General features: G+C 42.8%; 1 protein-coding gene across 2 annotated transcripts in view; it reads right to left on the reverse strand.

Annotated features, from left to right (window-relative positions):
* Positions 1-16,277, reverse strand: part of TBC1D30 (TBC1 domain family member 30) — a 60,463-nt gene extending 44,186 nt beyond the window's left edge. For both annotated transcript variants that reach the window (XM_086472182.1, XM_086472174.1), the window contains exons 1-2: positions 16,028-16,277; positions 13,488-13,652 (exon numbers count right to left, since the gene is read on the reverse strand). In XM_086472182.1, the coding sequence (XP_086328308.1) occupies positions 13,488-13,652; positions 16,028-16,277 (415 nt within the window). The remainder of the gene's footprint in view (positions 1-13,487; positions 13,653-16,027) is intronic.
* Positions 16,278-17,167: the final 890 nt, after the last annotated feature.

A 17,167-nucleotide genomic window follows, 5' to 3' on the forward strand; every position in this document is an offset into this window, starting at 1 on the left:
GATTACATATACCTTGGTTCCCATTTCCAGATGCCACTAATTCTGTAAAGAAGTGGAAACTTTCCCATGAAGCTTTGCATGTACGTGAAGCTATGGCAACCCCAAGTCCTTCCACATAATTCCCTTCATCTCCCACATGGGCCGTAGCTTCACAGAACACACTCTGTTGGAAAAGGAAGCAGCTAACAAAGCAAACGAACCTCAAACTACCACCTCCCCTTCCTGAAAAAAAGTATGTACATTAGTCATTTAAGCAAGTTTGACACAAAGACAGTTTTTTTGCTGAAGTTCATGAGTAAGATGAAGAGGAGAAAAGAGTTATCCATCACAACAACATCACTACTCCAAGCTTTTTCACTCAACAGTTAAATGACAAAATTTCAGTTCATAACCCACTCACACAGGACAAGTTTATTGAACTGAATGTGTTTAGAATTAATCAAAGGCTCATTTAGTACTGAAGCCTTGAGCCATTAAAATTGATTTTGAACATGTACAATACCACGTAAGCATGAGTTTTGGTAACAGCAAAGCTCTGACTGTTTATTTACTACTGCATAGCTTGGGACAACTCACTTCACTCCTCTGAACATGTGCTTCTTCTACCAGCCTTCGGGTAGTCTTGTCTCATTAAAAGTTTGTTTTTCAGAGAGCCCTTGTACCTTCTATTTGTCCAATGACCAGCTCATTAGGTTCCTGACTTCACTGGGCCTCTCTAGGCATTACTATAAATATTAGTAATAATTAATTCCTCAGATTAGTATTCTTTTTAAAAAAAGATCCGTATTGTACATTGATTACCTCACCATTTTGACTTTCTTTCCTCTCACTGGATAATTTTTTCACTTTCAGGATCTAAGGCCCAATAGCTATCGCTGCCAATCACCATTGGATGACACAAGAAATTAGCAGTAACATATTGAAAAAAAACCCCTCAAAACCCAAAACCCCCACATTAAACTGTTAGCTATCAATGATGCCTAATCTAACCCAAGAACCAACAGCTGCACGTGCTCTGTATTTTGGCCACATGCATCGTATGGATGGCAGGGAAAACATTGATCAGCACCGGGCTGCTGTGATTTTAGTGAGGTAACTACAATTCATGGGGAACTAAATTTAGAAGCTGTTTCACTGCTGGCAAAACATAGCAAGAGGTTTCCAATTTTTACTAAGAAACAGATAAAAATGATAGGTTTGTGTAATTTTCTTTTTAGAAAGTGTTCTAGTAAGAAGATGTAATGTGGAGATGGAACATGGACTTGACTTCCTTGGCAAATTTGAAGGGCATGCAAGGAGCACTCATTTACTGCTCAATAAGTCAAATTCAGGTTATTAACAGCTTCAAGGAGAAAAGCACTTTAAAATCCGAGGTTCTTGTTTAACTCTTCCTCCAGAGCTGCTCTAGCATAGAATTGTAAGCAGGACTATTGATCCAAAGTTCACAGCCTACTTTTCTAGCATTTTGTTCTTAAATGTCAAGCTTATCTCCCAAAACTGCAGAAACATAGCTGCTAGCACTGCCTGATGCTCCATAAATCAGTCTATTCCTAGCACTAATTATCCCAAGCAGCTGTTATCCTCCATTTGATCTTCAGTACCCAGGAAATCTTTTCTTCAAAGACTAACTCAACTAAAGAATGTTTAGTGTGGGCCATACTTGGAGATAAAATGCATCCATGTTACTTAAAGGCCGCGCATCACATTAGACATTTTCAGTGAAGCCTCATTAACTCTCCTACAAGTTCACAATCGTTTTAAAAAAAAAAAAAAAGGCATTTCAGCAGGAAAAAGAAGAGCACAGTTACATGTACTGAAGTGTAATACCCAGAAGAATAAAAGAGGAGGTAGCGCTAAGCTAGACAAGTGTGAAACACTATGCATAAAATCTAATTACACAACTTTTTCTCTCGGGCTGTTTCCACATCCAAAAGCTTGTCAGAGAAAGATTAAAGATCACAACGACATGGTATTACAGTTGTGCAGCTCACACAGCCATCCCTGCTCTGAGCTTATACACACAAATAAACCCTTACATCTTGATTGTCCAACATTTGCCATAGATGCCATGACTTCTCACTACCTGCAGGAATCAGGGCAGGATCTGCCATCGGTTCAGAAGGGTCTGTAGGATTTGTGAAATACGAATGCACTCAGGTGCACTTCTCGCACATCACTCCTTCACACGTGGCCTTCCGCAGCACCAGCTGTGCAGCCGGCTTCCTCGCAAATTCCCAGTTAGCGCAGCGAACTGCAGGTTATACCCTGGGTGCTGACAAAGCCTTGCAGCAAAGCGCATGGCTACTTTCACACACAGACCTGCGGGCTGAGCCCTTTGCTCAGCTGGGCCATGCACCTCACTCCTCCCTCCCCAGCCAACACTCGCCTTGCCCCAGGCAGACGCATTGGGCTGTAGTGGCATGAGCTCAGATTCACCCTCTTCCTGAACCTAAGTGGAAATCAGCACCTTGCCTCATTTAACCACAATAATCCCAGGGCGACTAAAGAAAAGGCTCACTTTTCCAGTTTTTCAGGGAACTATTACACTAATCAAACCACCGATTCGTATCCATCTGAATAGCTGCAAATAAGCAGAGGAGACAGTGGTGTCTGACAGCTATTTCTGATGTCATGACTAACTGACAGGGACTGTAGATGGAGGATAGGCTGTTGTCACTGTTCTTGTCAGCAAACAGCAGCACCCTTCCTTCAGGTGAATACGTGCCTCCTCAGTTTGAGCTGATCAAATCCCACCTTCCGAAGTAACTGCAGTACTAAAGAAATAAGATATCACGGGTTTAAGAACCACTTTGCTCAGGCAAATCAGTATATAAGTACCACAAGTATTACTTGATAAGTAATCCAAATCCCCCCCAACAATAATCTATCACACCAATCCCCATTTCTAATACTCAGGAAGTATTTTATATAACAAGTACTATCCAACGCATCAACTTTTCATGGCACAGCTGTTGTGAAACGTGTAATTCAGCACACTCAAAACTACATGCATCACAAAACTAATCCTGCGAGATAGCTACCACTTTGCAACAGCAATAAGATTACAGTTACACAGAAGGATATGGAAAAGAAGCCAAGCAGTCAACCTCTGAGTTGCATGCATACTCAAAATAAACATAATCTCAGGTGTAGTGCTAATTCAACCATTTCACTGTTGTCACAGCTGCTAGCACACCGACAAAGAATATTTACAACATCCTACATCAAATGCTGCAGGACAAGAATTTGGTAGTGACTCTGCAATCTATGCATTTCTATACCAAACAATCTGCATTTTCTGTTGCAAACTGGGCCTAGATTCAGCAGCCAGATTATGGTTTATAGAAGGATTTACTGAACTTACTGTTAAGTTCCATGATAAGCAATGAAGTATTTGTTCTGCAAGAGTAACTTTTTATATTGCAACCACATTCAGCTGTTCCTTCCCATCAAATTTCCAGCTAATGAAAAAAAAAAAAAAACCTGTAGAACTATTTATTTGGGAGGGAGAGAGGGGAAAAAAGAGAACTAGTTAGATAAGCAGCGGCCGATGCCCTCACCACTTCAGGTGACCATTACAGGGCATCCCTTTCACCTTAGCAGCTGAGGCCAACTACACAACACGCCTACATGACACACTTCAGACAGGTCAATTTAGCCCCACTTCACCCTCACCCCAGATGTCTGCCACTTGCCAGGACAAGTAGTCAGAGCGTAGAGAGAAGGAAGGATGCAGGACTATGGCTCTGCGTTTCACAGGGCCCACAGCTAATACAGAACTGGGACACCACAGCTGGTTGACCAGGGTCTTCCAGGTCTCACCACACTCCTTTGGGTGAAGGTCTGGTATTTCCCAAACGGTAAGCTGCTATACTCAGCAGGCACTTGCTTCTGCATGAGGCACATTTGGGGCTAAGTTTGAGGCTCAAGAGGCAGAAAAGAACAGGCAGCTGAAGGCCCTCTCCTCTCAGAGGCAAGCACCTAGGGTCAGCTGTTCATTTTGCTCAGCTCCCACCTAGCCCTGAACCCTTGGTATTTCCTTTTCCAGCGAAAATCCCACCCCTCCAGAGACAGCAACTCCCTGAACTGGAAAATGAGCAGCAGCAGTGAGCCAGGAGGTAGCACCTCCCTCGAGGAGGTAACGGTGTCTTAGTCAGCAGGCTCCATGCTGTCCCCAGGAATTCACCAGCAGCAGTGACCCCAACTCTGAATGCAGCAGACTCCCAGGGTTTGTAACAAAAGCAATCCTACCTCTGGATCCTGCCATGAGTGGAAGCAGCTGCCAAGACCTTTTGCCTAGTTAAATCCAGAAGAACGTAGCCAAAGGAGCCCATGATAAAAGCCATTTTCGACAACTGCGCAAGTATTAGCCAATGATGGAATGTGAGATAGCATTTGTTTGGAGGGGGCAGGGAGGTATTTTTGGTGAAGGTTAGACACCTCAGCAGTGATTTAGGGACAAACAAGCATAGTATGAAGCATGTGACACAGAAAAGTAAGGATTCTTATAATCTCTAAAGACACAAAAGGAAAATACATGGCTTAGGAATCATGCTGGCTCCTCAGCTCCCTAAAACAGCCTGGCAATCCCAGAGTTGGGCAGCCAGCGAGTGAGCTGCATGTTCCCAGGAAGATCTCAGTAACAAAGTTTTGGAACCACTTTAATGGAAAGTTCTGCCATAAAATACCAGCCTGTGGAGAGCAAAGTCCTTCATAGATAGAATGCTATCTTTGATGGAAACATACCTGAATGCTAAAAGCATAATTTTGACCTTTTTCAGGATTAAACATTTTAACATCTTACTTGAAAATGGCTCGTTACATAACACGAAATGAAAAAGGCTGAGGTGTCAAAAATCTGAACAAAGCATTTTAGTTCAAAATGTAAGCTTTCAGAGTTTTGCACCATAAGCAATTGACTTTTGCGAGTGGGTGTTCTATTTCATGCTAGAGCAAGATATTTTAGTTGCTGTATTCTTAAAGCAGAATTTCCCTCAAAGTGAGGATTCCAGGTCTGTACTGCTCTAAGCACTAGTTCTTGCCATCTTTTGAATCTGATATTCTGCAGTGGCACAGATCATAAGAACTTTTCAGTTAAGATATGACCAAATCAGAAAGCAAATTCAGCTCCTTTCTTTCTAGGAAAAAAGAAAAGAAAAGAAAATATTATCTCCCTTTTAACACCAGAAATTAAAGAAATTTTACTCATCTTAGGAGTCAAGAAACTGAAATTAGCGCCAGAGTGGCCTCTGAGGGATACCAAATCTGCACAATCACACAATTCGCCAAGTTTGTAAGGAAACTGATTGGACTGTTTGCCAGTTTAGAATTTATATTACAGCTTTGTTTTTACAGTGGAGAATATCGGCAAGAGAAGATGGCAGTCAGCTGAAGTATTTTGAACTAGCCAGCCAAGGGCTTCTATGGACTTGCACACCAGTCAGCTTTCTGAGGCTAGCACAGATTGTCCTGAAGAGCTGGCTGGAGACAGTGAAGTGGGGTGGTCTCTCCCCGTAGGGCTTATGGATGCTACTGCTCATCGAGTGATCAAAGTAGTCAAAAATTCATTACCTACAAGATCCACGCTGCATGTGCACATCCCATTAGCAGCACAATTACACTGTAAGTCTGGGAACTTAGCCGATAGTTCTCTAGAGGAATATCCCGTGAGAGGCAATGGAGCAGCACAGTGCTATACCAGAATTTTACTGACTTGCTGCTCTGTTAAACCACTTCTAAGTCTCAGCATCCTGGCTGTCCTGCTCAAAGACCAGTCCCAAGATCATATTCTCATCAAAAGAAAGTAGCCATGAAATTCACTGCATAAACACTCCCCAGGATTATTCAGTTAGTGATTAGCTCTCAGCCTTTAACACAGAGATGGCACTTTTCATGTGGGTAACTTCCAAAAACTGCATAAAATACTATGCTATATAGTCAACCCCCAATGGCATTTAAAATCAAAAAGAGTTGCCCTTGCAAAGCATCAACATCTTGTTCAGTGTTCAACACTGCTGGTACTATGTTTGATAACACTCACTTTTCCTCTTCTTTCTCCCAGACTCACTAGCAGATACCCAGAATACACAATCTAATTTACAGTAGCAAATACTAAACATGACACACACCTACTCACTGACACATTTCTTCATGACCTGCTGCACAGCAACGAATGATGCTGTTTGCAGTCCTCCTCCTCCAAGCCTAGCGTTAAAAGGAAATTCTTCTCAGTCCAGGTTCCCATTGCAATGGAATAAGCTTTCAGATTTCCCAGAGTCTCGGCTGGCTGAAGCTGCATGAAATTATATTCACTGCTATAGGTGGCTCTTTTAAAGGGTTCTCCAGCAAGATTTTTAAGCATCATACAATTTATTAATAATGCTGGGTAACAATGAACAAGATCACACACCTACAGTCATTTTCCCTCATGCACAGCCCATACCCAAGGGACTGGCAGGTGAACTTCACCATCCAGATCAAAAGAACTGCTGCCCCGTGGCCCAACGCAGCTTACAGACTAAGCACACAGCTACCAGCCCCACTGAGCCAGGCTCTGGCATCCCTAAACACAGTTTCTCTCCTTTTCTAACTGTCCCATTACTTCATTTCTTGCAAACCTGCACAGGACATTGAACAGATTACAAAACCCTTGCTAATCAATCCTCAGCCCACCTCCACATCTTGAGTCACGAGGCACAGAGAAAGCCTTCGCTCTATGCAGCATAACTAATAGTTTTATGAAAACAGCAATAATTTAAAATCAATAGCAATATTCTATTTATTTATACATATATTGCTACAAGTGGACAACTGCAAATTCAGCCTTTGGCAGCAGTTTAAACCAACCACTTAAGATGACTATGACATTTTCAAACTCATGATTCTGTTTCATTCCATTTCTCTTTTCCCACCAAAAGGCTTCAAAGGATGAAAGATCAGGTAGAACTAAATTAAGAACAATTCATTAGGAAACACAAGAAACAGCCACAAGCAACATTTCTTAGGTATGCATTTCAAAAGCCACAGCATCAATTTAAAGGATCAAATCCATTAGCACTCACGAAGGATAGAGACTAGTAATGCAACCAAGCACACAAATACAGATGAGGTAATAGGAAAGCTACTGAACCGAAACACGCAGCCAATTGAGTCATCTGAGGATGACTCACATGAAATCAGACTCCACAAGAAGTAAACCTCCTATTTTAACCGCATCGAAGAAAGAATGTACTTTTGATAGATCAATTCAATAGTTATTGCTATAAAAAGTTACTGAAGTGTAGATTCATCAGGCTTCAAACTTCAGAGCTACTGAGTTAAATTTAAAACATGTTAGACCAACACCTTGGAAATGAGACATGATTTTCTAAATGAATGACCTGTTTCACATCCATTTGGAAATCTAGATTAGAGTTGGAGATGAACACAGCAAGTACATGACAGTCTGTCTTTTAATTGCCAATACAACACTTGAAGTTGCACAGACATTAATGTTTTTAATACAGAACATCCTCTGCTTTAATATATATATTTCAGACATTAAAGTGAGGAACATGAAAAGCAAATACAAGCTTAAAATTTGGCCCCTAATTTGTAACAATGCAGATTCAGGGGCAGAGGGAAGGTGTAGAGCAAAATTGCGACAACAGCATCATTCACTAAGTAACTTGAGTCTTCATAAAGAAAGAAAGAAAAAAAAAAAATAAGCCAGAGCTTAATTGAGGTGTTCCAGGTTAAAGCATATTTATACACCTGCAAGAGTACATCAAACTACTGGGGAGTGTGAAAAGACAGATAAGTCACACACATAATTTGACCTGCATGAATTATTACATGTGCACACAAGTGTTTGCCCCACGTTATGAGACATCTGATCCAGAGTGACAATTGTAGAGTCATATCAGAGAATACCAGGTTGGAAGAGCACTCAAGGGTCAACTGGTCCAAAAAGCACAGCCTAGACAAGACGGCCCAGCACCCCATCCAGTCCAATCTTAAAAGTGTCCAATGTTGGGGAATCCACCACTTCCTGGTAAGGTTATTCCAACAGCTGATTGTTCTCATTGTGAAAAATTTCTCTCTCCTCCAAGAACCTTAAGAAGTTCAAGTTCCACCAAATCAATATTAGCTGTGTAAACAGTCCAGGGTACATTGCATTAAAGCTGCTCAAACTTTCATGAACTAAAACATGTGAATGCCTGCCTTGGTTTTATAACAAATGTTGAAGTAAGAGGAGGGATGGAGAAAACAGGCGAGTAGATAATCAGTGCATGCAGGAAAAAGGAAAAACATATGAAAAACTCCAAGGAGCAATGTGAAGAGTAGACAGGAGACTGAGAGCCAGTGGTAGACACTGCAGAAAAGACATAGGGAGGGGCAAAATAGAACAGGCTGAGAAGTCAAATATTTAAAGACTGAGATCAAGTGAGAAAAGCTAATAGTTAGGAAAGGGAAAAAAAAAGTGGAAGATAGGACAGGACACACAGATGCAGCAAGACTGAAACTAAAGAGAAGCTTTGGAGTGAGGGAGCAAGGAGAGAGAAAACAGAAGTTCAATTTAGATGTGCGAGGACTTTTGTATATCTAAGTTGCACGTATCCAGAGATACCTGAAGATAGTGATTTTGCCCAGTCCTCTCCTAACCAACTCGCACAACTACACCATCAGGCAAGGCTTTCCCAGTTTCCTCTGAGTGAGTTCCATACTCTGTGAGAAGAGTTGATGCTACAGAGTCAGTAACATGTTCTTTGTAGCCTGGGAAACTCTGTCGATTCCCTGGGAACATGCAGGGTACCAATCTGTGCCCAAATGATGCCAGTTTGTGCTGGCTTTCTGTCCAGTTAAGATGCACTCACATCTTATCGCCAATAAGTATATGCACAAACTTCTGAATTTCTGTAGTTGGACTCCAAAACATTCAGCTTGCTCAATCAGAAGCTTCTGAATAACCACCACAACCATGTGGGAATTAAATAGCTCCGTTATAATTAAGAAGTCATTTGTCACCATTTTTCAACCGCTTCACTTATGGAACCTAATACTTCCTCTGTGAACAACATTTATTTCATAGCCTGCCTTTAAATCTTTTCATCCAATTATTGCCTGACCACATTCGTAAAGCACTTCCCCTCATGTTTAAGGAAAGGATATGAAAGCCACTAACCTATGAAAACCAGAGATACACCTCTATCTCTACACGAAATAAAATATTCTGTCTCCCTCTACTGGTTCTGCATCAAGTCAAACCAGGAGGAGAGAAACTAAAACTAGAAAGCTAAAGTTTATTGTTATCTTAGAGAATTCTATACAGGAGCCAGTGCCGAAATAGCAGAATAATACTACTTACATTTAATCGTAGCTTCTAAACAAGTATTACAATGGAGAATACCAAGAATCCTTCTGAACACAGCACAAGACCCATTTAAAGTTATTATAGTTACATAGCACTAATGATCTCTTGTGAAATTTTTTTGTAAATTTTTTTCTCCATTACAAGTACAAGAGAACATTGACAAACTTTCTGTTAATATAATTTCAGCTAATCTTATATTGACTCAGATTTAAGCATTCCTGCTTGCTTACAGCCAGGCTGACTTACAATTGAGCTAACTGATTTTACTTATAAATAATTTATAGATAATACATGGGGTTTTTTAATTAAAATGACAAGCAATCAAAATTTGTGATTCAAGGAACTTCTGGTTTGCAATTTGATCAGTCAAAATATATTTAGTAATACAAGCAAGCTGTCACTATATAAAATACAGGAAGAGAGAAAAGAGTGAGATGTCTTTTGCATAGTCTTTAGATGATAGCTGAAAACCTTGATCTATTTTTTATTGATTTCTGCTTTTCTCAAATTATACAATTAAGCGCACAGAGCACTCGGCTTTCCAAGATGGATTTGAAATAGTTCACAACACTACAGAACAAACTTATGTCTTGTTAGTCCAACAAGTCAAAATCACAAGAGTAAGAGAAATGTGTGCCTAGAAGCTACATTTGCCATCAGGCCATCACTGTGATTGCTCTCTTACTGCTTTACTTCACTGCAGTATTTTTTTAAAATTTGGGTTAAAAAAAAGGCATTATTAAAATGAAACTGGGCAGTCATATATCTTACAAACTAGAAGTACAGCACAGTGTACTACTTTTAGCATCTACCCAACAGCACAATTTATCCTCCCTCAGCAAAGCCATAACCATTCATACTTCTGACCAAATGAATTTCACTCCTCAGTGAATTTTGTTTCCCATGGCAATACCTATTTGTATGCAAAACATTCATCGCCTACCAGGGATAATGGTCGACAGCATAATGAGAAACACAGTAAGTTATGAAGTCGTCCCTAGTGACCGTTTGTTCCTCCGCATTTACCCTACCCACTAGGAGTTCAAATGCTGCAGGTGCTGTGCTGGGTATCGGTGGTCCTGAAGCATGAGCAAGCCAGACAGGAGCTCCCAAAGCTGCCAGAGGGCCACTGAGCAGAGACCGCAGCCAGCACAGGTCAAAGACTGAGCAGTGGACGGCTCCCTGCGTGGTCTGCCCAACTTGCAGATGCTAAACTTTCAGATACTGAACATATACAGTCTTAAGCATACGGGTTTTAAATAGTACCTAGGGTTTTTTTCCTCTGTAGAAGCAGACTAAAGCATGACAGACATTCCATCAGAAAATAAGGGATCGAATTTATCAGCCCTGTAATTTCCTAACTGAAGTGACCATTAGGAGTGCATTTGTCAGGCGGTATTCAAAAAGTGTCTGACAAAGCCAGAATTAAGCATCAAGACAGAATTTCCATCTTTCCCTGAAATAGTATTTCTTTTCAATTGGTCTGTACAGATAGCTTAAAGGGAACATTCAAGTATCTGATTGTGAACTTAAGGTTAATTTAAAACTAGAATCTACCTCTAACCAGAGATTTCACTATATGTGGGGGGAAAAAAATAAATCCCAGTGTGACAACATACCATGACACTCTATATAAATCAGTTGAATCATCACTTCTATCTTGAAGTGTTAGAATAATGACAATGCAACTCCAAGAAACTTTAATTTGCCACTAAAAACATACTTTAAAAGGAAAAATATTTTAACAACTTTTCCATACTTTCTTGATAAAGATTTTAGCACTAATATCCATCATAATGTTAATGCTGTACTTGAAAGCACATTATGAAGGTTTATGGCACATAACATTACATTGCAAGTATATACTTTCATCAGAGAAACCTAGAACAATGAAAACTTCTACAGATTAACAACAATGTTTTTAATATTTAAAAATGAGAGGGCAGTCTACAGAAAATCTCGTTTCCAAGGGCTTTAGTGAGCAGAAAAACTCTCTTACATTTCGGGGTGGAGGGGAAGGTGTGCATATTTTAATGTTCCATCACATTAACTGTTCTTTTTTTAAAGTTAAAGGAGGAGAAAATAGATCTCCCACTGTTAGCATAACAGTTTTGATGAGACTGCAGCATTTAACTACATACTCAGCGGCTGCACTTCTCAAGCTACTCTAAGCAATCACCTTCTGCTGTGAACCCACTTCTACCACCCTCTGCAGAAAGTGGAAACAGGGAACTGTTACCAAAAAGAAAAAAGGAATTATCTTACCAGATCACCACCCCAATTTGATTCATTATATCCCACACAGAGGTTCCTTCTACTACACAGGATATAGCACAAAGGCAAAAATAAACATTCGGAGTGAAGAAGACCAGTTGTGCCTGCCTTTGGACAGCTGTCGATCAAATATTGCCTCAACGGCATGATTACTAGGAAATTGAAGTTGTACATCTGACAGTAAAAACTTATTCCTGCATTCTCCATATAGTGCTAGTACATTTATACTGAGCAATAAAACCATGGCCTCAATATATTCCAAAGGAACTGGAGTTATGAGGAATCATTCAGCAAATCCCAGTGGCTTTGGATTAAATCTTAAAGCAAGAAATAACTAAGGTTTTGGTGCCCTGGAATACATACATCTGGATTTTCAGAAATATAACCTGAACATTAACACTCGGTAAATATGCTATATTAATAATAAAAATATCTCTCTAAGAGATGTATATACAAACCTACATACAGTCTTCAGAAGCCTGCATGCACATGCATGGATACTAGGCAATAAACTGCATTTAAAACTTCAGCTACCTCAGTTATTACTAGCACATTTTAAACATGATGCCCCATTAATGTAAGTGTAAAATGGTACCCGAAACTTGTAAAAACTTATGAATATCTATGATGAAATCCCATATCCCTTATAGTCAATACGTTTTTACCTAACAAATGAGGTCAGGATGCTCAGACCTTCAGAATTTATAGTCAAATCCTCTAAATACTTAAATACATGCAAAATTCAAGTAGTCTCATTTATAAGGAGACTACAGTATATGCTTATGTGTTAATGTGACTGAGGATTCAACTATCAAGCTGATGTTGAGAAAGAGTAGGTGAGAAGAAATATGCCTACTAGTACATGACAGCCAAGAACTTTCATGCCAGGTTTAAGTAAAACAAAGGAAGACTTTTAAATGCTTAAAAATTAAGTTTCACAGTAACAGACAAACCCTTAACTAAACTACATTAGCACATGCCACCACAGTAAGATTCTTTTAATAACATTTTTACATGCACCTCAAAGCTCCTACAGGCATTTTTGTGAAAAGACCATGCTTTATTTACTGTACCTGAACATTTCTGTACCTGTCACGCTGCATGTTAATGAAAAAATAAGACAGGGAACATCAGGTTATTCTCACATGTTCTTTCTAAACGTATAATTTCTATTTATTTTTACATATGATATTACACACAGTTTCACTTTAGCAGAACTAACAAAAGCACTTAAGCCTATCTTTAGGCGACAACTTTGCCAAGCCAAATAAAAAGGTTTCACTGTACTGGAAAAAAAAGGCTAAACATTTAAAGACCAACATTTCTCCTCTTTCCCATGCACACCCTCTGAAATCCCAGAACGACAAGTGCTGATAAAGAGGTTTCAGGGAAGTAGGTTTGTTTTTACTAATACTCATCCTCTTGAATCAACTTGATAGAAAGGAGTTAAGGCGCTACTAACAATGCCGTGGGAAGACAGCTCCCGCACGCTGCCTATAGGTTCCAGTGAGAAGAATTCCCACTTCTAGCACCTGCCTTAAAACTATATGAACGCACACAGTTAAACACAGCATGCACACCAAAAAAATTCAACTTGGGCTTTCTGTGGATTAAAGCTGAAAAAGCCTGGCAGGCAACCTACAGTAAGGGTGGCGCATGAAGCTGAGGCTACGGCAGCATGCCTAGCTGAGTCTGAACTTTCCTGGGTGCCACTGACATCACTGGAAGCCAGTCATATCTAAGGAATAGCATAGTCTGGCCTCTTGACTTTAAATCAAGCGTGAGGGCTTCACTGAAATACTGCCCACATTAATGAAATAAACTACTTGCACTAGTACACACATACACAGAAAGTACTTACGTCGTTTCTGGGAAACTGCCTGTAAACAAGCTGTGACAATATCACAGTTCTTCTGGACTTTGTGTACAAGCCTGTCTTTCTGCTTCAGAAGACGTAGCAACTTCGCTGATTGAACAGAAATTCTGTAATTCAGTTCTCGTTTTATAGTTGTTAATTCATCAACATCTGCCAATAAGCAGAGAAAATAACTTCAGTACAAGCCAAAACATTCACAAATACCTTATTGTAGTTGACATGAAAAGGGACTTACCCCATGGACATTTACATATACAGACTTTCTATAAATAATAAGTTCTATTGACTGGGATAATTCCCAATTACAAACATTCTCAGGATCTGAGCCAAAGTCTTTAATTTTCTTTTAAACTAAAGTACTTCAACTTACTGGACAGTGTATGAATCTTATTATACTGTTATAAATCGGAAACATTGTGACAGATATAGCCAGAATATACTTAGAATAGTGCAACCAGGGGGTAAATTTTAAATACAGGACCTTCCAGAAGCTGCCTGTGGAAAACGTGCATGGGGAATAAGTAAATGGTAACAGACAAAGGAACACGTTCAAGAAGCTGCCTGCAAAGCTAGAAATGCAGCTCCAGGATGAGCTCTAAGTGGGAAATTCCTTCTGCTAAGATGCAAACTAGGTGGCTTCAGGCACAGCTTCAACTATTTCCACTGTCAGTCACAGTGCCACCAGCCCCCCGCAGTTCCCCAAAATACCTCAACTTACTTCTAGTATTCCTGTCGTCCCCCATGTGGTAAGCTTCAGGTCCAGGACACAAGGGAGTTATTGGGGAGATGTCTTAAGTCCATTAATTTTTTTTGAGTCCTCTGCTCTGTTCTCAGGGGCACACCCACCAGTGAAAGCTTGGGTCTTGCCTATCACCTCTTCAACTCTTCCCTGTCATAGCCTGGTACAGCTTGCCACCAGCATCTAAACAGCTGCCTGTTCCCTGCGGCTAACTTTTCAAATCCTATTACTTTCAATCCAACCATGTCCCCCTGATGCTGGAAGAAAAGTCAATCAAAAAAATCCATACTTTGGTAATCTGATTCAATGAGAAAAATATTTATGCATCAAGAAAAGATACTGTTTGTGGGATGGTAAACAGCTGAGCTCATACAGCAAAACTTTTTCAGTAATTCTGGAGAGTTTAAAGAAAAGGACAAACTAGGCTGAAACCACAATCACGGGATAGTGAAGAGCAAGGTATGCTTGCGAGACTGCAAGGGAGCAAGGCTACTGGTGAAACAGTCCTGTATTTTATAGACCCTACCCTGTTTCAGCACTTGCTGCTCAGCTGGAACTTCCAATCACTTGTACCAGAAAAGATAACTTAAAACCACATCTATGTTTTTTGAGAGAAAAAAAATTAAGTTGTATTCCCACTGACTTGTACAGCCACCACAAAAGTAGCGAGGTGAATTTTACTCTTTCCCGCTCATGTCACTTAGCTGTCTCTGTAAAAACAGTTAACTTTGCAGCAAAATGAGTTTAAATTCTACAAAATATATTCCCAAACAAGCAAATTTATTGTTGAGTCTGAAATTGCCACAAGACACACAGAAAAATTTGAGCTATACCCTGTAACATCAGATGGCATATCATCCCATTAAGAAGCCAAACACGGAAGCAGAAAGCTGCCTGCATGGGTCTGAAAAACAGGCACGTTTATTCACCTCTTGCTATTTTCTAAGTCAAAAACAAGAATGATTTAACATCAGGAGACAAGAGGCCTTTGTACAGCCCTCCTCATTGGGTCAACTTGGAGCTGCAAGCCTCATTCTTTCACAAACACGCAGTGCTGTGGCTAATTAGCTTTCAAAAAAATTCTTTGACAGTTACAGTTAGATTTTGGTTAGTTGAGTATTGCATTTCCTTTTTTTTTAATTACACTTTTTTTTTTTTTTTTTTTTTTTTTTTACTGGAAGACATGCTTACCTGCAAATAAGCTTTACAATTGTCAGGTTTACTTCAAGTCCACTAGAACTAAAAGGACCTGAAAAAACCAACCACCTCTTATGACACAATATGTGTAGTGTATCTTTCAGCTTAAGAAAAAAAGGGAGTTAGCTTCGGGAAAAAAAAAAAAAAAAGTAATTGATTCAATACTATAAGTGAAGAAAAGCACTGAACTTACAGAAGCACAAAAGCTTGTGCAATCTGTCACAGCCACTCTAGTAGCAGGTGACTCCATTTTTGCTCCTATGGCACCTAAACCGAAGGAGGGAGGGAGCAGCACGGGGGGGGCTTGGTTTGAAGGGGCTGCCAGCTAACCGCACGGGGAGCTTCTGGGGGAGGTGGCCACGCACAGGGGCTGCCGTGGCGACGGAAGGAGGGTGCACACACCCCCCTACAGCGCGCAGGCACGGAGGCAGGAAGGAGGGAACCACCACCTTTAGGCAGGACTCCCCTGCAGGCACAGGGGAGGGAAGCGAGGCGACAGGCGCAGCCCCGCTGGCTGCAGCCCGGGGCGGCGACCAAGGCAGGGTAGGGCAGGGCAAGGCACAGCAGAGCAAGGCAGGGCAGGCTGTACCTTTCAGCCGCAAGTACTTGACCTGGCTCGGCCGCTGCTGCAGCTCCCGGAGGACGCGGGAGCGGGCGCTGCCCGAGGGAGCGGCCGCTTCCGCGGCGCTGTAGAGCTCAGTGAGCAGCCCGCTCACCAGCGACGAGGTGCGGCTGGAGCGGCCACTGCCAGGACCCTCCTCGTCCTCATCCTCCTCCTCGGCCAGGCTGTCGGCGCTGCTGCCCGCCCTGCCGCCCGGGCCGGGCCCCTCCACCTCCATCTTCCACAGCCGCCCGGCACCGCGGCAGCGCCGAGTTCCGGGCTCGGCCCGTTCCACAGCGACACCCGCGGGGGGGGGGGGGTGGGTGCGGACAGGGGAAGGGGCGGGAGAGGCCAGGCCGGCGGGACGCCCCCCCGCGGGCAGGAGTGCCGCGCCCGGTTCGACTCCCTCCCCACGCACCTCGCGGCGTGGTAGAGGCCGGCGGCGGGCGGGGACGGGGGGGGGGGGGTGTTGCACCTGCTGAGGGGCGGGGAGGGCGGCTCCGCCTCGCCTCCCTCACGGCGGCACCCCCGGGGCCGGTTCCCGGCTGCCAGTCACGCCGGTCCCGCCGGCTGTCCCGTTCCGGCACCCTCGGCGGTGCGGGAGGCAGCCCCGAGCGGCGGCCTGGTTCTGTCAGCGCCCTGCGCCTCCTCAGAGGAAGGCCGAGACGAGGGCGTAAGGAAGCGTGGGGCACGACTTCAGCGATGTAACCGTGCGACTGTAATTACGCCGCTACGAGTCACCGCAGAACAACGCGAAAAGCTGAGTTGATGACAGGGTTTGTACGGCCGCCGGAGCGGGGTGCACCCGGGGTTTGGCTGGCGGAGCTGTGTCCCGCCGCACCCTCCGGTGCAGCCAGCCTATGCACGGCGCTGGGTAACGCCGCTGCCGCCGCCGCAGGCTCCTCCCCCAGCCCGGCCCCGCCTCACCGCCTGCCTGCGGCCGGACGGCCCTGCACCCCCGCTCCCGGGCGGCGGCCGTCTCCCGCCCCCACCGTGCTGCTGCCTTCTGGTTTCCTTCAGTACTGACAAAACGTTTTCCTTCAGCCGCGGAACGGACCGGCGGCGTGCGGCTGTCAGGGGCAGCGGCGGGGCGAGACCCTGCCCGAGGGACCGCCCCCCGCTCCCGCC

Source organism: Leptosomus discolor, chromosome 1 (genome assembly GCF_034619465.1).
Source record: "Leptosomus discolor isolate bLepDis1 chromosome 1, bLepDis1.hap2, whole genome shotgun sequence".
Lineage (NCBI taxonomy): Eukaryota > Metazoa > Chordata > Aves > Leptosomiformes > Leptosomidae > Leptosomus > Leptosomus discolor.